Genomic DNA, 20,132 nt, shown 5'->3' with positions numbered 1-20,132 from the left:
TAGCAAGAAGCAAAGTCAGTTAGGGATGCCAATCCTGCTGGCAGGCTGTCATGTAAAGACAGGTGTAGTTTGTAATGCTTCTACAATCAACCAGACATAACTCATGATAAAGAATTAACATTGCAAGGTACAAATGGACAAATGTAAGAAATCAATGTCCTTACGCAATGATGAAAATAACAAGAACCCATATTGAAAGACAAAATCTGATGTTTTTTAATATCAATAATCGAGCATAATACTTTATTGAATATATAATTTTGTTGAAATTCAAAAATATAGAAACGAATCACAAAATGCATTTTAAATCTACTGTAGAACTGAAAAGGGTATTTTGCATTTTGATGATCTCTTGCTCAGATCAGTTATGAATGTTGGAACAATATCAATACCTGGTTTTGTACATATGGATGATATAGGTGCTAATAGTATAAATTACACAAAGTAAGTGAAATAAAAATAAGTCACTGCACACTCTCTAATCTTAACTTTGTCTTATCATAAAGCAGTCTAAATGACTTCAATATTTAAAATATGTAAAACGTTTAAAATGTAGTTATATAAAACATGCTCTGGCCATGCTACTGTTATGAATTATTCAATAGGTGAAAGTGCAATACTTAGAAACTATGAATTGCTTTTGGTCACATTTACTCACTTGTGGCTTTCTTCACTCATTAGTACTGGAATTAACCACACTTGTTTTCCAGATAATTTGCATAATTAAGTGCCACAAGTCTGTGCAAAACCCAAGCATTATTACTACATGATGCAATTACAATGTGGTTTCACCAACTGGGAGACATGTCAGAGGTGCTGAATTTCTCAAAAAATAGTATATAATTAATAGAATAGAAGTGATCTGGAATTTGTCTGTAATCCAATGCAAATTCACCTTGAAATGAATCTGAAGTAGCAATATCACAAAACAATTCAGCTTCAACAACATTTGACATTATTCTGAAACACTGGAATGCTCAAAAATCTGGATACAACTTTAAATTTCACAAACAATCCACTGGGCCAAGAAGTGGTATGCCTCACTTAATTGCTCACACCATATTCTGATCTATGTCACTATCTGAACAAATTCTTAATAGAAATTTGGGATGGGCTATGGTGCCAAAAGGCCTCAGCCATCCTTTTAAACTGTTGCAGTTTACATATGCTTGGACAGTAGGCATGGTTAATTGAAGGCAACAAATAAACTTACTGCATAAAACAGGGCCTCAACTATAGGTTAAGTTCTAATTTAAAGCTTCGACATTCCCAACAAGTTTTGTGCTCACTGCGTAAGAGTATGAGGTTGTTTAAAATCAGATTAGTCTTTTAAATTCATTATGTCATTATATTTTTCAGATCAATATCCTGGTGGCTATAGAAATAGCATAACATGTGTAACTATATAATGTCATCTATCAAGATATTGCAGTCATAATGAACTTTACACCAATATTACTAAAATAAAGGACAGAATGGATTTGAGCATAGCACAATACCAATGGTTGAGGTTTGCTTCTGATTAAAATGTTAGCACAATACAAGAGCTGCAATGTAGGTTTTTTTAAAACCGTACTTTTAAAACTGCTTTTCTCAGCCAGCAGGATTCAACTACCAATGCACTACTGGAGAATCAGCATTAACCAGTTTAACTAAAAAGAGAGAAATGCAGGAATAACTCCATTACATAATTCATCAATATACAGCTGCATTTTACTTATCTTTGAAAATTACTGTCTACACTAGCAGAAGAGAGGCTTTTTTAAAACAAAAGTCTGGAGTTATGGAGCTCTTGTCCACAGCAAAATCTTTATTGTTTCAAGTTATAGCCATGAAACCTTATCCTATCAAACTGCAGTACAATGTTCTCAAGATTCTTTAGCTTGTATCCCTGCTTATATTTTCATTCTGAATGTTGTTTTATGGTTCTGGGAGTACTGGCCACCCCTTAGTAGCTTACAAACTCATGTTTGAGAGCATACAATTTGCTGAAGAAACAAATCAGCAATTTTAGAAATACCTTGTGCAGTACTAAGAAATGCAGTTAGCTATGGCTGATAACAATACCTTGGTAAGACAGGTGGTAAAGATGGAAAGGGAAAGAAAAAGAACCAAGGTTGACGTTTGTGCATCTGCACAGTTAAGTGCTGTATAGTCATTTGAGGATTGTTCAGTCTTCAGCACAACAGCAAAGAAAATTACTAAGGGAAAAATTACCAGAGGAATTAAAAGTCTGTTCGATGATCTATAGTTTTGATTTTATTCTTTAACTATTTAGGAAGCAAAATGAGGAGATTTGATGAAGACGTAGAACAAGGAAGAGAGATGAATAAAAGACCAAATGATGAGTCTTACCAACAGAACTCCAGAATAGCTGAGGCTGGTGCCAACCGTTGCATGGTGATTCATTTAAAAACAACACCACAAAGTTTGTGAAGTGGCCTTCTTTATGAAATGAGAAATATTTCTTACAGATGACATCACATAATATATCAACATATCACACTTGCATAAAATATACTTTAATGTTACAAACCCTGTGTACCAAAAATAGTACCACATGGAACAATTGCATGTAAGTTTTATAGGTATAGAATACTCTTAAAAATGCATAATTTAAGAAAACTATAGAGATAATGCACTTAAGCATCTGATGTAGAAGTCTTCAAACACCATCAATCAATATATGTGTAAAAGGCAGAACTCATGGAACTTGCTGGTTATTCAACAATTTAACAAAAATGAAAGTGTTAAAGATACACTTTATCTGGAAAATTCAAGCACGTTGCTTAACAGATTATAAAAACACATACTCAAACAAATTGAAAACATGTGTCTACCCTTTCAATTTCTTTACTTTTGTCCTCTCATATCCTTCCTTTCTCAGCTGGCCAAGAAACCCGCAGTCTACATCACACCAAAATGGAAAGTATGGTTAGCTGTATACACTCTCTTCAGAGGACACTCTTCTAAACTCGGAGATAACTTTCTATGCGAGAGCCCCACTAACATTTTATTTACAAAATAAAATAAGGGGACAAGAAGACACCAATAACGAGTATCTGTACATAAGTGTGTTGCTATAAGATTTTGCAGTAACAATCTGATTGCTGTTTTAAAACTAGTAAACGAGGCTCTTGAAGGTTCAGCATAGCACCAGTGATAGAACTACCTACATACTGCATGTAGATTTCTACCTCCCCTTTCAACAATTTTGATCTCCCCTCAGTTTCTCTTCTTTCTGCCCTTTGGCAGAATGTACCTTCTATAGCTGAAGGAAAACAAACACAACTAGTTTCCAAGCATCCATCAAAAGGTGTAATGGCAAGAGATTTGCAAAAGCAACATAGATGTCCATCAGCCTCTAATGTTCTTTCTGGCCTCTAAAAATGGAGAAAGCTCCAGATTAACAGTAAAATGAAATTGTGGAAATAAACCCACATTTTGCAGCAATGGGCTGAGTACCAAATAAGCTTTTCTTTCCAAAAATAACAAAATCTGTACCCTTTCATAACTGCATGCATATATAACTGTGTGGTCACCCTCGATTGGAGGAGTAGGGAGACTAAGACTAGTTTTGTTAACATGTGTAATTAACTCAAAAGCAAAGCCACAAAAGATCTATGGATCTTTCCCATAGAACAAATTCAAATTGTTTCAATTAAGATTCAAAACTTAAAAAGGTACTTGAAAAATACCACTGAAGCTAAAAAACAACTAGTTATTAGATGCAATACAACTTTATTTACAAGCAAAATCTGAAGCTAACTTAAATCAAGGATAAAATATAGCACTGTCATTTTTTTTTAAAAGATGTAATCTGAAAATTAACTTGATTTGCGTAAACAAATGAATCTGTCATAATGCCTCTTCTGCAAGTCATAGATGATCAATCTAAATAGAAAAAACAAAACACACTTGCATTGTGCATTTTGACATTAGCATATATTCAGAATCACCCTGAGAGGTAAAGGCAGATTTTCAATAAGTACAGGAGCAGAGGCTTCAAAAATATTTGTTCCCAGTAACTAGCTTTAGTGTTTTAAATGGCACGTTAACTCTCTCTAATCCCCGATAGAAGTTTCATTTAAATATACGGAAAAAATGGTTTCAGGACATATTCTGGAGTGGTTGAGGCAAGCAGAATTGGGAATTAATTATGATAGCATCCACTGAATACTTCTGTGTCTGTTCTCTGTACAATGAAAACTTTCACAATCCCAGCACATCTGGTAGTAGCCTGCAGCACAAAGCTGCTCCAGAAAAGAAAATCTGACAACTGCGGCTGGAATGCCACAATGACTGTCGAACATAAAGTTATTACCACAGTTGCTGGTAATTTCCAATGGAGGATACTTACTATTTCCAAGGCTGGTATTGGCTTGCCACACGACTTCATTCAAAACAAGTCAAGATACCAATTTACCTTAAAAGATCTTTTATTAAGTAGTTTTGTAAAGCAAAGATTTGGGGGGGGGGGTGGCTGTTTAGAATTTCTCTAAGATTCCTACTGACAATATTGCTTTTTTTGTTAGCACAAAGTCATTTTGAATCCCCAATATCACCACCAAACATTTTAAAGTGGAGTTTAGAGTAAAGCCTAAAACTTAGAAGTACCTAATCATCAAAAGAAGAACATCCTGGTCAGCAAGAATAATTTTCATTCTTATTTCTCACACCGACTTTTATGGGCTGAGTAAGCTTCAGAATTTAGTGCTAAATTGGAGGGATATTTTGGGCTGAAATTTCATGCTGAATAGGAACTACAAAGTAATTCACAAAGCAACGTTAGAGGCAAGAAGGCAGACTTTCATTCCAATTGTCTGGCTAGTGAGAAGTCAAACTAGGATTATTTTTAAAAATTGTTAAAACACCACCATCCTCTCTTACAATTTCCATTGTGGCATTTACACTCATAACATCTAATACCTATAATAAATGTTATCTGCCAGTAACAAATAGTCAAATAAATCAAATAACTTTGGTTTGAATCACACTGCAATTTCATCATTGCTCAATTCAGTTTCATAATTTCATTTTTGATATATACTGTACTTGATTTTGCATTTGACAAAAGAACGTTAACTAAAAGGAGTGTGTTTCAAAGAAGTAATGAATACAATCCAGGAATCAAAAGAATGAGAGCATTCAAGGTCATCGCAACACAGGCATGTACTATATCAATATATATGTCCACAGTACTAAAATTACCAGTCATCAATAAAGATTTATTGATGCAGCATGCAGTGATTAGGTCACAATTCTTAATCCTTCAGTGTGAACATTATCACGGGGCTTAGGAGCGCTTTCAAGGTAGTTGGTCTAATTTCAATATAGAGTCAGCAACCATAAACTGCTCATGTAGTTTATGGAGTCAACTAAAGACAATGACTATAAAAATTCTTGGGTATCTATTTTGTTCTATGTAACTTTCTTCTGGTTAGCATGATGTAAATGTGGCTGTTTACAGTTCAGGTAATTACTTCATGAACAAAATCATTTTTTCCATCTTAACAGTTACCTCAAACAAACAAATGTACTTCCTCCTTAACAATTATTGGTGTTAGTGTGGCATATAAACTTTTCTCCAACTAGTTACGAAACTGTGAATTAAAGAATAGCACCTTTCACAACCTCAGGCCATTTCAAAGTGTTTTAAGTTGCTATGATGTGTATTCACTACTGTAGAGTTTATTTCTTTAAATCAACCTGCTCAGATGTGTAACAACTTGAATCCAGGCCTTCTGGCTCAAAGACAGTGATACTTCCATTGTGCCACAAGAGACCTGACACTCACTCCTGGAAATGTAGGGAGATGTCGCAGCCAATTTGTATTCATCCAGATCAACAAACAACAATGAGAAACACAATCAAATAATTTGGTTTTAGTGACACTGTGTAAAGGATAAATATTAGTCAAGTCATCAGAAGAATGTCCCGGGTCATCTTCGCACAGTGCTTTGGAATTTTTACATCCATCTCAGAGGACAGATGGGGCCTTAGTTTAATGTCTCACCCAAAAGACTACATCTCAGAGTGCAGAATTTCCTCTGTATTACACTGGAGTGTCAGATTAAATCATGTGCTCAAGCCATGACCCAACTGGAAACCATTCCAGATTATAAAAGGAAGGAGGATATATGTATATAATATTTACAAATAGAGTTCTGCATTTCAATGAAACATTCCCAAATCTGAGCGCTTTTTCCACCATTTCTCCCAAATTAGGTAGTATCAAATCAACATGCCAGCATCAAAAAGTGACACAACATCTAATAAAAGCAAAATACTGCAGATGCAGGAAATCTGAAACAAACAGAGAAAACTGGAGAAACTCAGCAGGTCAGTCAGCATCTGTGGAGACAGAAACAGAGTTAACATTTCAAACTAAGTATTCTTCTTCAGAACAGTTCTGAAGAAGCTGCCAGATCTGATGAGCTTCTCCAGCATTCTGGATTTGTGACATTCCCTCATTCTTTCCCCCCAAAATAAAAACAACCACAAAACTTCCAAATTTGCTGAATGCATTAATTTCAAGTTCAATCCGCTAAAACTGAGTGGACAGGTAGAAATAACAAGAAATGCTTTCACTTGTTAACATCAAAATCAACCCATATAAAGCAGAATAAAATGAGATAAAAGCTATTGTGTGATTTAAGTTTTTGTGGATTTTAAAATATGATGTCAATGTATAAATTGGGGTACAAGTGTTTGGTCTAGGTTGGATTATGTCTTGGCAATTTGGGCAAAGACTTGATAGACTATGTCTGTCTCACGGAAATACATTGCACACTCCACCTCACCTTTCCTTCCACTCTTATTTATAAACAGTTTTGCCTTTTCTCAATCACAGATAGACACAAAATGTATGCTGAGCAGAATCTAAAGGGATGGGGAAAATAGGGATAATCTTCAATCTGCAAGCACATTGCTTCAATGTGGTGTTTCACTTCATTTATAACCTGTCCAATACTACAGCTTGATATCAATTAGTCTGTATTGTTCTCATAATCTTCTATCTCGATTGGATGTGGTTTGAGTTCTTCTCTTGAAAATCCAGGTTGAATGACTTCTTTCCTTGTAGTGTTTCACCAAAAGCCAAAAGGAAAACTTTGCTACATATTACGGTGCGTTCTTTTAAAACATGTCCTGTGCTTTTTTAAAAAAAAAAGAGAATATCACATCTATCAACTGTTACAATATTGTATATTTGCAGTTCCTTTTTCATAATCCAAATTACTGTACTGAGAGAAATCATTGGGCAGCGAGGGGAACATGACCAAAATAATAAACATCCCCATCAGCACATACAAATTCATTTGAGAAATTTTCGGTAATGCAGTAAAATTAGTCATTTTCAAATGGGCAGCATTGGCACATCAGCATTCCAAAAATCTCTCAAAAGATTCTTTTCTGAAAGAGTCTGTTTCAAGTACTCCAGAAATTGGAATGCATGCCAGGGAGAAAATGCCTTCTTCGATGAACTCATCATACACGGCTTAACACGTGAAACTGGAATACATATTCAACTCCTGGATCACGTCAAAATGAAACATCACTTTGTGAAGGGAGGTGATGAACTTGGCTGATGAATAATAAACCTGCTACAAAGAAAAAACAGTCAGTGCATAAGAATCAAAGAATTTCCTATTATGTTATACATGCATTTTTATGAAACTTTGCCATTTATAATAATTTCACCAAGTGGAACAACATGGCAGAGACTTATACATTTCCTCAAAATTAATTACACCAGTCAAACTGCTGTGGAGAAGCAACCCAGTTTCTCACAAAGTCCAAGGAAATAAAATATTGTGGAAAGGCATCTAGTAGCAACCACCTACACATACTGTCTTCTGGATAATGTAACAAAAATAGTATAGTCAAATCCAGATGGTGCTTCCCTACCTGTACTGTAAACCAGGAACTTTAAACAGCATATTTGCTATAGGAAAGCTATCATGGAAATTCAACTACATCTGAGCCAGTCAAAATAGATCCCAGGTCAATGATGCATGTGCAGAGCACCAACATACACTAAGTCAAGTCATTACTTCCATTACAAATATGCTTTCTACTTGTCCATAGGAAGTTATGAACTGGAAAAATAAATTCCCCCAGGAATCAACAAGTAATTCTCAAACTTCCAAAATAAATGCTGCAAACTTGGCTGCAACTTTATAATTTCTCTCCATGCACTGCCTGCAGAGATGTCCTGGAAGAGAGAATGTAGCAGGATGGTTTGGTTGACTTCAACAGCTGCACATGTATCTGTGCATCACAATTACAGTCAAAAATTATTCAAACGTTATATTATGCCCTTTACAGGCATGTCTATATACAGTTACTTTTAGTCAGAGAGCTGCAAAGAAAGCTAACTGCAGGATATTAGTCGCAGGATGGCAAACATTAATAGAGGAGCAGGATCTTGGAGAAACACAAAAGAAAATGTGCTGGAGAAATGCAATAGGTCTGAGTGCATCTGTGAAGTTAACATTTCAGGTCTAATGTCACATTTCTATTTCTCTCACCACACATGCTGTTAAACCTGCTGAGTTTCACCAATAATTCCTTTAAATTGTTCAAGCCAAGTCCCAGAAGGGTATAAACTGCCCAGATAGGATCTATTCAAGATCCCATCGTTCACACGTCCGTTAGTCACATCTTTTGATTCTTCCATTGTCCCATTACTACTATTCCTGCTTTTTCACCAATTAATTTCTCCTGACCTCCTTTTATCAGACATTTCCTTTTGCTGTTCTTCCCAAACTACCCAACCTTGTCAAACTCAAAATCTGTAACATTTTCAGCTTTTCTCAGTTCTGACTGGTTTCTAATTGTTTCTCCCTCCAGATGCTTTCAGATTTGCTGCGCATTTCCAGCAGTTTTTGTTTTGTTTTTCAGATTTCTAGCATCTGCAGTATTTTGCTTTCATCGTATTTAATTGAAAATTAGTTTTGCAATAATATGAAATACCAATGCAGTACACGAATATTTTGCTGTAAATAAGACTTTTTTTTTTAAAAAAGGAATTATATGCACAGCCATATTGACAAAGTAGAAATGTCACCATGGGCAAAGAATAGCAAGTTAAAAGGAAGCACTTTGGTCCAAATACACATCACTGTCTTTTTCAAACAACTCTACTTAGATGGATACTTAGAGTTAAAAATCACACAATACCAGGTTATAGGACAACAGGTTTATCTTGAAGTACTAGCTTTCGGAGCGCTGCTCCTTTGTCCCGCTCCGAAAGCTTGCACTTCCAAATAAACCTGTTGGACTATGACCTGGTGTTGTGAGATTTTTAACTTTGTCCACCCCAGTCCAAACCTGCACCTCCACATCATGGCTGTTCTTCCCTGAAATCTAAGCCATCTCTACATTATGTTCAGTTCACTACGTATACATCTAAACTTTATGTAGAAGCAACTGACTCCAGAATGGTAGTAAAGTATCATTCATTTTCTTTTCTGTCTGAATGCAACCCTTTTAAAGTGCAGATTTTTTTAAAAAACCAGCAATTTTCACTGTACAATTATTATTCAAAAGAGAACAGTTGATAATTGTCACTTCTATTCAGGACAGTATCAAAATGTACTGCGTCTTATAAGTTATAAGCAAACAGGCAGAAGAACACCTCTTTACTGTTAATTCCAGCTCAGGAATTTCAACGGATTGGCACTAGACAAAAGAGGATTAAATTATTCTATATGCTACAAATGGCAGTATAAGCGAGGAAGCAGTGTTTTGAACATGCACAGAAAGGAAAAGGGTGGAAATCTATAAAATAAGAATACATTCATAGTAATCAATGGACTTTAAGTACAGACAAACTTTAACAACAACCTCACAATGTTACAGATGTGTTCAACAATTTGGCCAGATTAGTCCTGAGTTAAAGCAGTATGACCTATTAATGCCAACTTTCAAACAATTAAACCTCAATCTGAGGCAAAGAACAATTTGGAACTCTGGGTAGTTAAAGTTCCCAGGGTTGCACCAAAGAATTATTATCTGAAAAGGAGTTTTAATGCTTCCAGCTGCTTCCATGATTATTCATATTGCTATGTTCTTGTGCAAGGGTGACATTTATTTTAATCTTCCTGTCTCAATTCCTACTGTTGGTTCACATGCAGAAGCAAGCTAGTTAGATGCAAACTACACTTGAAGGCAAGTCAGCTTTGACTACTATTCCTTAAAGCCATTAGTTTATTTGTGAAAATTAGGCTGATATGTCTTTGAATATAAGATTCAAAAGTATTTGTTACCTTTAGGTCATGCATTCGTTTGAAGTTAACTTGGCACCCAGGTACGAGAGGATGACTGAGAGGTGCTAGGATAGGACGGATTAGTGGCAATAGGCTCCAGGTTGAAATCAAGCCCTTCATCATCCATGAGGTCATTGTCAATGATATAATCCACATCACAGTCAAGACTTTCCATGAACATATCCAAATCCAAATCCCGTGGAAAATTCTCAGAATTCATATTCATCCCTACTGAAGAATTACTGCTGTTGTTTGAGTTACGAGTAGATGGTAGGCCAAGTTGCAGGGTCTGGTTTACTGGTGTCTGGAGCTGGGCCTTCAAAGTAGGCATTTGGCTGGCATCGGGTGGAGGTCCCATCATGCTCAGTGCGTGAGGTAAAGCATTAGCATCAACAGATGTGGCTGATGGACCTGCAGATTTTCCTCGTTGGCTAGCCTGATTAACCTTCAATTCTGTTGATGGACTGCTGAGTGATTCGACATTAAACAACATCAGATTTTCATTGTTTAGTCGACCACCCGTCTGTGGCATGACAGGGTCAACTTGGCTCATCATCACATCAGTATGAGTGGGTGAATCTGAAGTCAAGAGTGCTTCAAGTGTTGCAGGTACACTAAAGTGGCTCTGTACTGATGTCAGGTCAGATGGATCAAAGAAAGAGTTCCCATAGGTAGAAGCTTGTGATCCAGTGGCTGAGTTTTGTTGCCTAAATGTGTAAGTTGAACTTTGTGGTATCAAGCCAGTGGATAATGACTGCTGGGTTGGCAACAGTGTAGATGATGGGGACATGAGATTCAAACTGTCAATGAGTTCAAGCTCTTCAATTATATTTTCAGTTAGGGTTGAAGGTAACTTGCTCGTGGTGCCAGGGTAAGCCAGTTCAGAATGAAGCTCATCTTCCAGATCCTCTTGTTCTGGCATTATGGGGGACAGACGCCCGGTACTTAATGTACTTGCATTCGAGCTTGTTCTTGGCCTAAAACTAGTCCAAGCCTCAGAATCGTCATTGTTACGGGAAGAGGGACTTCCAGGCCATTTGGAAACTTGTGAACCAGGACCATCACCACTACCCTCTTGGGTTGCTTGGAGGGCAGCCTTTTTCCGAGCTGCTCTTCCTTTACTCTTCACAAGTTTACTGCTATTATCCATTGATGCTGCTCTTCTCCTTGGTGACTTCCCACTTTTCCCACCTTCGGGATTAAGTATCCACCAAGAACTTTTTCCTGTAGCTTCATTGTGGACACGGATGAATTTACTGTGCAGAGAAAGATTGTGTCGAATGGAATTCTGAAAGAAATGTTTGGAAAGCAATTAAAAATCTCTTGGGGCGCTGTTTTAAATGAAACCATTTCAATCCTTGAAAGGTTACAGTGAAACATTAACCAAGTTTTATAGTTGAGACACCAATTGAACTGTTGTGCGCTTTTCGTATCCTTGTTTTAACTCAAGATTTCAAACTTTTAGTTTTCATTCAACTATGAAATTATGCATTATGAAACAATCACTTTAAAATTATATACAAATTATCCAGAGTTGACTTAGATTCCCAGTATATTATTTCAACCAGTAGCATATCTTGTGGTACTGAGACCTCACGTGAAAACATTGTCTACTATGAAGCGCAATTTTAATTTTGCAGATAAAATGATTGAAAGCTAAATTAGACTTAGAAACTAGATAATGGAGAAGTTACGCAGATCATATTTTTGATTATTACATTCGTCATGGATTACTTTCACACTTTAAAACAATTGATACATCTTCAACCATATGTTACCTTTACTGGCTTAACTCTTATTATTTTGATTTCCAGTTTGTTTATAGTTCAACCTTACTACACTTCACTGGGGAGAAAAGTTCCTCCACTATATCACAACAAATAGACAAAATCAACTAGAAAGATTTAAGACACAACTTTGGTTCCACTTGACAGCTGCACGCGTGGGAGTTGGGGATTGGCCAACAGTCCGCAGCTGTGAGAGGAATAGAGAGCAAGTCAATGGGGGAGGATGTTTGATTAAAGAGCAACAGCAACACAATCTTTAGTCAACATAATTTCAGGAATGATGTAACTATCTTTTTATTTCATTGCGACACTCAAAGAGTCAGCATTTCAGATCACTCAATTACACCAGAAAAACATTTAAGAGGCATTTGGATGGGTATATTAGTAGGAAGGGTTTGGAGGGATATGGGCGGATGCTGGCAGGTGGGACTAGATTGGGTTGGGATATCTGGTCGGGGTATCTGGTTGGCATGGATGGGTTGGACCGAAGGGTCTGTTTCCATGCTGTACATCTAAAGAAAAAAAAGAAAAGAAAGAAAACTGTGTGTCTGCAAATGTAAATGGAGAATTGTACTTCACAACTTGATCCAGGAACGTGACAAATATTCAAACTTCACAAAGTAACAGAAGAGGGATTGAATTTGGAACTTTTATCAATTCGGGTCTGACGATCTACTCCAGGCAAAACAGCATTAGCTGTCCAACTTACAGCACCACACCATTATCGAAGTGTGGTTTGTAATCAGTGGCGTAGGCAATACACACAAAAAAAACCACAATCAACCACAGTTAACATTATGACACCCATGGAAGCTGTAATATTTTTTAAAAACTCTTAGTTATGTTCTTTTTTTTCATTGAATAGCAGATAGAATCTACATCCATCATTATACCATGAGGGAAAACTACTGGCTCTCCTAAAGACCAAGTAGGACAAACAGCAAATATCTGCAGCATCAGAAATTGCTGGACAAACTCAGCAGGTCAGTTTTCTCTCCACAGAAGGAAATTACTATCCTTATTTAGTCTGGCCTACATGCGACTCTAGACTCACAGACAATAACTTCTGGCGTAGAGAGAGAAAGTTCTTAGCGGAGCAAAAAGAGGGAATGTGAATTTGAGAAGTTGCGATTAGTCAGCAAAGTCAAGTTAACAGGATGGAGATTAAAAGAGAAAGCAGTGGTATATATAAGGATGTCAAAACTATGCCACATTTTAATGAGAAAAATGTTGAAGCTTTCTTTATATCATTTGAAAAATTGGCTAGGCAGATGTATTCATCAGAGGATTTATGGGTAATGCTCGTTCAGACTAAACTGGCAGGCAAAGCTTGTGAGGTATTTCCTGAACTACCCAATTAGGTGTCAAGAGATTATGAATAGGTTAAACAGGCTATTATAAGCACTTATGAATTGGTACCAAGAAGCATACAGACAGCGGTTCAGAAACACAAAGAAGGAACCAGGTCAGACTTACGTTGAGTTAAAAAAAATTAAACAGTCATTTTGATAGATGGGTGCGTGCTTTGAAAGTAGATAAAATCTTTGAGGCTCTAAGAGAGAATATTCTGCTGGAGGACTTTAAAATCTCACTTCCAGAGATGGTAAGAATTCACAAGGAACAACAGAAAGTACAGGAAGTGAAAAGGGCAACAGAATTAGCAGATGAATACATGTTGATGCAGAAGACATTTTTCTGGCCAGAATTTCATCCTGTGAGGGATACAAGTTAGGAGAAGGGGAGATCCTACACTTTGAAACAAAAGAGCAGAGAACACTGGTAAGAATTTATCACAGGATAAAAAAGAAGCCCAAGAGAGTGGGAAAAGGTGGTGAAAGCCCTCAGGTATTTCCACTGTGGTAAAGTGGGACATGTAAAGACAAAGTGCTGGTCATTAAAGAAAGGCGCTGTGGGAAAAGATGTGGTAAAAGAAGCTAAGCCAGTGGCATTAGCCAAGGTAGTACAGGAGACCCCAAGAGGAGGCAAGGAGCTGCATGAGAGTACACAGCCTAGACAGAAGCTGGGTATGAGTTAGGACCTGATTTCTGCAAAGAATTTGCCTCTGTGGGGCAAGTTTATTTAGAAAGAACAGGGGGAGAAGAATAAGTAGTTATAATTTTGAGAGGTACAGGATCTAACTAGTCTCCAATAGTAAAAAATAAGCAAATATGCACTCTTTCTGATCTGTTCCTGAGTGTGTGGTAATTTGTGGGATAGATGGACAGAAATTTAGCATTCCCCTATTCAGGAACAGGTTGGAATGCCAACTTAAGACTGGGGAAGTTACAGTGGGGGTGATTGACAGAGTGTCAGTTCCAGGAATTCAGTTTAATCTTGGGAATGATTTGGCAGGATCCAAGGTAGGAGTGACACCCCTTGTTGTGGAAAAGCCCAAAGATGACCAAGGAACTGAGGAATTAAAATAGAAATATCCTGGTATTTTCTCTGACTGTGTAACAACAAGATCCCACTGTCATAAGTCACAGCACGAAGGAGAAAGATGAAGGAGTGGAGGTTCAGTTAGCGGACACAGTTTGATGTAATGGTGCAAAAAAGAACCTTAACAGGCAGAGGGTCAGACAGAAGTGTTTAGCCCTGAAAGGCTAAGAGACTTGCAACAGTAAGACAAGACAATAAAAGAGATATATGTGAATGTATATTCTGAAAAGGAGGGTTCTGAATATTCCGGAGGGTTATTATCTGAAATTTGGAATCCGAAAGCGGAAACGGAGACCACAGCAGATTAGTGCAGAGGAGAAATGGGCCAAAGTGCATTAGATTGTGTTGCTGGTAGCATACAGACAGGTGGTGGTACGGGTAGCACATGAAATACCTGTAGGAGGTCACCTAGGAGTATGAAAGACTCAGGCTAACGTAAAAAAATATTTTTATTGGCCTGGAATGCACAAGGATGTGGTTAACTTCTGCCAAACGTGTCCTACATGCTAAATGGTAAGTAAGCCATAGGCGGTAACAAAACCAGCACCTTTGTTGCCAATTCCTGCATTTGAAGAACCTTTCATGCGGGTTATAATTGATTATGTAGGTCCCCTCCCAAGAACTAAAATGTGGGAGCCAGTACTTGATAACCAAAATAGATGCGTCTACCAGAATACCGGAGGCAAGTCCATGACGGAGTATCAAGGCAAAAAGGGTAGTAGAGGAATTCGTAGTTTTCTTCACATGGTATGGGCTACCTAGAGAGATTCAGTCAGATCAAGGGTCAAATTTTACTGCTAGGCTGTTTAAGGATGTCATGGATAGCTTAGGTATACAGCGTTTTGAATCCAGTGCATTATCATCCTGAATCCCAGGGAACTTTAGAAAAGGTGGCACCAGACCTTGAAGACCTTGTTGAGAGCATACTGTCAGGAATACTCGAATGATTGGCATAAAGGTATCCCATTCATACTGTTTGCCATTAGAGATGCCCCAAATGAATCTACTCAGTTCATTCCCTTTGAGTTAACATTCCGGCATGAAGTAAGAGGCCCTTTGAAATTAATTAAAATAAAATTGACAGGACCAAATCAGAGATCTCACACTTGAATTATGTACCAGAGTTGAGGGAGAGACTAAATAGAGTAGGTGAGCTAGCTAAACAGCACCTAAGGAAAGCACAGTGTGGAAAGAAGCAGGTGGCAGATAAAAGCTTTGAGACTCGGAAGTTTTCCTGAGGGGTTAACGTGTTAGAACTGTTACCAGGTTTAGGAGATTCCTTCAAGGCCAGGTTTAGTGGTCCCTATCAAATTGAGAAAAAGTTGAGTCTGGGGAACTATTTAGTAAAGATGCCTGATAGAAATAAAAAAGGTATTGAGTATGTCATGTGTACATATTGAAACTGTATTACACTAGAGAGAAAGAACTGGAGAAACAGGTGTTAGTTACTGCCCACAGAGTGAGGTATCAATTCCAAATGATACAGATTTTGAGGAAGTCGTCCCTGAGGAGTGGGATAGGTTAGTAAGCGGTCAGTTTCAACAGTATAGAACACTGTGGAAAGATATGTTACTGCAGTATAAGGACATATGTAAGAATCAGATGGGGTGGACGAATGCAACTGTACATAAAGTAGACTTAGGGAATACTGCTCCAATTAAAACAACACCCCTATTGGCTTAATCCTTTCAAAGTCAGACAGGTCCAGATAGAGGTGGAAGCCATGCTCGATGAGGATATCATTGAATTGAGATGGAAATGTGTTGCTGGAAAAGCGCAGCAGGTCAGGCAGCATCTAGGGAACAGGAGAATCGACGTTTCGGGCATTAGCCCTTCTTCAGGAATTGAGCCAGAGCAAGTGGAGTTCGCCAATCGCCTTAATTCCCAAACCGGATGGGACTCAACGATTCTGCATGGATTATCGGAAGGTCAATGCTGTTACAAAATCAGACTCACATCCAATTCCTAGATTGGAGAACTGTATTGAGAAGGTCGGACAAGCCAGTTATATCACCAAGTTGGACATAATGCGTGATTACTGGAAGGTAACTTTATCAGAGACGGCGAAAGAAATTTCTTCTTTTGTAACCCCAAATGGGCTGTATCAATTTAAAGTGATGCCCTTTGGAATGAAGAATGCACTCGCCACGTTCCAAAGATTCATAAACTGAGTTGTGGCTGGGCTAACAACTGTGTAGTCTATTTGGCTGATGTAGTGATCTTTATTACATCCTGGAAAGATCACATGGTATAGTTGGCAGAGCTCTTTGAATGACTACGAGAAGCAAAACTGGTGATAAATGCAAATAAACCGGAATTCGCAAAAGCAAAAGTAACATTCTGGGGACATAACATCGGTCATGGAAGGCTGACTCCATGGAATGCAAAGACGCAGGCCATTAAGAGATTTCCATGACCAACCTCAAAGAAAGAGGTGCTTTGATTCTTAGGACTCAGCAGATTCTATCAGAAGTTTGTTTCAAACATCAGCAGTGTAGCTGCACCATTAACCGATTTGCTGAAGAAGAACACAAAGTTTTGGTGGACAGACCAATGCCAGGAGGCATTCGACCATCTGAAATCAACATTAACCACCAAACCAGTTTTACCTACACCAAATTTTTCAAAACTTTTTAAAGTCGCCATTGATGCTATTGACACAGGAGTTGGAGCTGTACTCCTGCAGGAAGATGAGAATGGGAGCCAACTGCCAGTTGGTTAATTTTCAAAGAACATCAACACCCACTAGAGGAAATACTCCACAACCGAAAAGGAACTATTGAGTTTGGTTCTGGCTTTACCACATTTTAATGTGTATGTCACGAACAATGTGTTGAAGACAGTTGTGTACACAGATCACAATCCACTTACATTCTTAGAATGCTTTAAAGACAAGAATATGAGACTATCTAATTGGTCTCTTATATTACAGACCTTTAATTTTGAAATCATACATGTTGTGGATTGTAAGAATGTAATCACAGATGTGTTATCACGGATTTAACTGATAGAGAGTTTAGATGAGATTTGTATTTATTTAATGTTATGTGTATGTACATGTACATGGGAAGAAGCTATGGTGAACTTGCATTAAAGTTATCTTTATGTTAGGGTAATGTGTTTAAGTCATCTTTTCATTATGATGGTTCATTTTTTTGGGGGGGGGGGGGGGGGGGGGAGAAAAGAGGGGGGAAAAGGAGGAATGTTATGAAGATGTAGGTGTACTGTACCTTAAAAAGAGAATTAAAAGCTAGCAGTGACAGCACCAAGTGTTCTCAATAAGATATAATATAACCTTCTGGTCCAGCAGCTAGGGTAGCTGGTGGCCTAGAAACAACAAAACAGATTCAAATTAAACCAATCAATCAATCAGTTTAAATTATACCCTGAAAATTACCAGACTCCAATTCAGTTTGAATTTAGTATGACAATCTTAAAAGCCAATGACACAATCCGATGCATTGGGGGTATAAGACAGGGGAAAATTGAACAGTTGAGAGGAAAACTGCCAAGCTACCAGTATGTAAAGACTGCCTGAAAAATAGCACTCTTAAAATGTACCTTTATCGATCAGTAACCTGTGAAGCAGAACCCCCAACAAGATGACAACTTGAATACAGGGAAAACTGCAAGCTGCCTGGTTTGATAGAAGAAATTTTGTATTGTAAATCTTACTTGGGAGTTTTATCAGACTAGTATAATAGAAGGGGAAGGGAAAACATAGATGAGAAGAAGTGCATTAATTAATTATTCTCTGTCATACCTGAAGAAATAAAGTTGTTCATTTTACTTTAACTAGTTCTTGGCCTATCAAATTTTCACAGATCTTTTCTGTGTTGCTGGCTTTTAAATTAGCAGAGCCATTTACCCAGGGTCGTAACATTCTTAAATGTTACCTCTCAGGCAGCAAATTCCATAGTTCTACCATTCTCTACATGAAAAGATTTTTCCTCAAGATTTCCTCTAAACCACTTACTTACTCATCCTAGACAATTCTGCCATAGGGAAAAGATTCCTACGATCTGCCCTATTTACACCTTTCATAATTTTAAGTGCCTCAATCAGATCCCACCAACTTAGCCTCCTCTGCTCCAAAAAGAACAAATCCAGCCCATCACATATTTAGTCACTCTTTCGAAAACCTCAATTAAGTTAGTCAAACAGGATCTTCTAATTTCTTCTTTGAGCAACACTCTACGCTTTTGAAGGACCTACCTTGTTTTTAATGTGCTGTACCTGGTGTGCCTTTGTTTCTTTTCCTTTAGCAAACTCCTGATATCCTTTGACAACCAATGTTCTCTAGAATGGCTGCACTTGCCGTTCATTCTTAGAGGAAGATATTGGCCTTGAATTTTCACGATAAAGGAAATAAGTATGGGTGTTTTAAAAACAGTTCACAATTCAGAAGAGGAAGTGCTGGAGATCTGAGAAAATATAAAGGTGGATAATTCGCTGGGACCTGATTCAGTGTATCCCAAGACATCATAGGAGGTTAGGGAGGAAATTGCAGGACCCCTTGCAGAAATATTTATATCATCTATAACTACGAGTGAAATGATGGATGACTGGAGAGTGGCTAATGGTGTGCCTTCATAATCCAAGATGGAGGATGGGAAAAAATTCTGGCTGTAACAGGCAGCTCGTTTTTTGAGGTATTTTAGGTGTTAGAGGTGATTTCCTCGAATTCCAGGAGCAGCAATTACTGTTTTATATGCTGTTGCATTGTTTTGGAACTCTGGAGGAAAATAATTGTCAAAACAATGGCACTTTTAAAAAGGAAGATGATCAGGCAAAGGCAGCACATTGTCAGTTAGTGCAGAAAAGAAAAGGAGAAAAAACATGCACTGCTCCCTGACATAGAAGTGAACCTGCGCAGTTACTGCCGTTGCTGTTTGAATTCATGTGCCATTGGACATCGGAGTACGAATGGGAAGATGAACAGTGAAATTTACAACTGATGTTAGAGGAACCTGTTTGGGAGAGGTCACAACACAAAAACAGATAAGTGTCTCTTTTAAGTGTGGCCTTACAGCAAGTCTGCAGCAGTGACTTATTACTGCAGACTTATTATTTTATTGAGATATGTCTCTTAATTAAACTTAAAAATATAAGCCATAATTATTAAGTTAGCCTGGAGCAATGTTGGGTAGAGGTAGAAGATGATGCTATTTTCTGGGTCTACAGATTGGAAAAAAGCAAAAATAGCTTTAAGTAAATTGATATGCTCTTCTTGTCAAATGTGGGAGTTCAGGGAGAGTTTACGTGTTACTGAGGATCATATCTTCAATAAATGCCATCAGTTGTGAATCCTATCAGATCGATCGGATTGGTTTTAGATTAGATTAGATTACTTACAGTGTGGAAACAGGCCCTTCGGCCCAACAAGTCCACATCGACCCGCCGAAGCGCAACCCACCCAGACCCATTCCCCTACATTTATCCCTTCACCTAACACTACGGGCAATTTAGCATGGCCAATTCACCTCACCTGCACATTTTTGGACTGTGGGAGGAAACCGGAGCAATCGGAAGAAACCCACGCAGACACGGAGAGAATGTGCAAACACCACACAGTCAGTTGCCTGAGGTGGGAAATGAACCCGGGTCTCTGGAGCTGTGAGGCAGCAGTGCTAAC

At 37.8% G+C, this 20,132-nt stretch overlaps 1 protein-coding gene across 2 annotated transcripts in view; it reads right to left on the bottom strand.

Moving 5' to 3' along the window:
• Positions 1-2,633: 2,633 nt before the first annotated feature.
• Positions 2,634-20,132, bottom strand: part of foxo4 (forkhead box O4) — a 63,149-nt gene continuing 45,650 nt past the window's right edge. Inside the window, exons 2-3 of one of the 2 annotated variants that reach the window (XM_043705007.1) lie at positions 10,272-11,559; positions 2,634-7,604 (exon numbers count right to left, since the gene is read on the bottom strand). In XM_043705007.1, coding sequence (XP_043560942.1) covers positions 10,297-11,559 — 1,263 coding nt within the window. In that variant the 3' untranslated portion in view covers positions 2,634-7,604; positions 10,272-10,296. The remainder of the gene's footprint in view (positions 7,605-10,271; positions 11,560-20,132) is intronic. The other variant, XM_043705008.1, reaches the window with a different exon arrangement.

This window comes from Chiloscyllium plagiosum, chromosome 15 (assembly GCF_004010195.1).
Source record: "Chiloscyllium plagiosum isolate BGI_BamShark_2017 chromosome 15, ASM401019v2, whole genome shotgun sequence".
Taxonomy (NCBI): domain Eukaryota; kingdom Metazoa; phylum Chordata; class Chondrichthyes; order Orectolobiformes; family Hemiscylliidae; genus Chiloscyllium; species Chiloscyllium plagiosum.
Note: the sequence above shows the minus strand (reverse complement) of the source record. Positions and strands in the feature narration are given on the sequence as shown.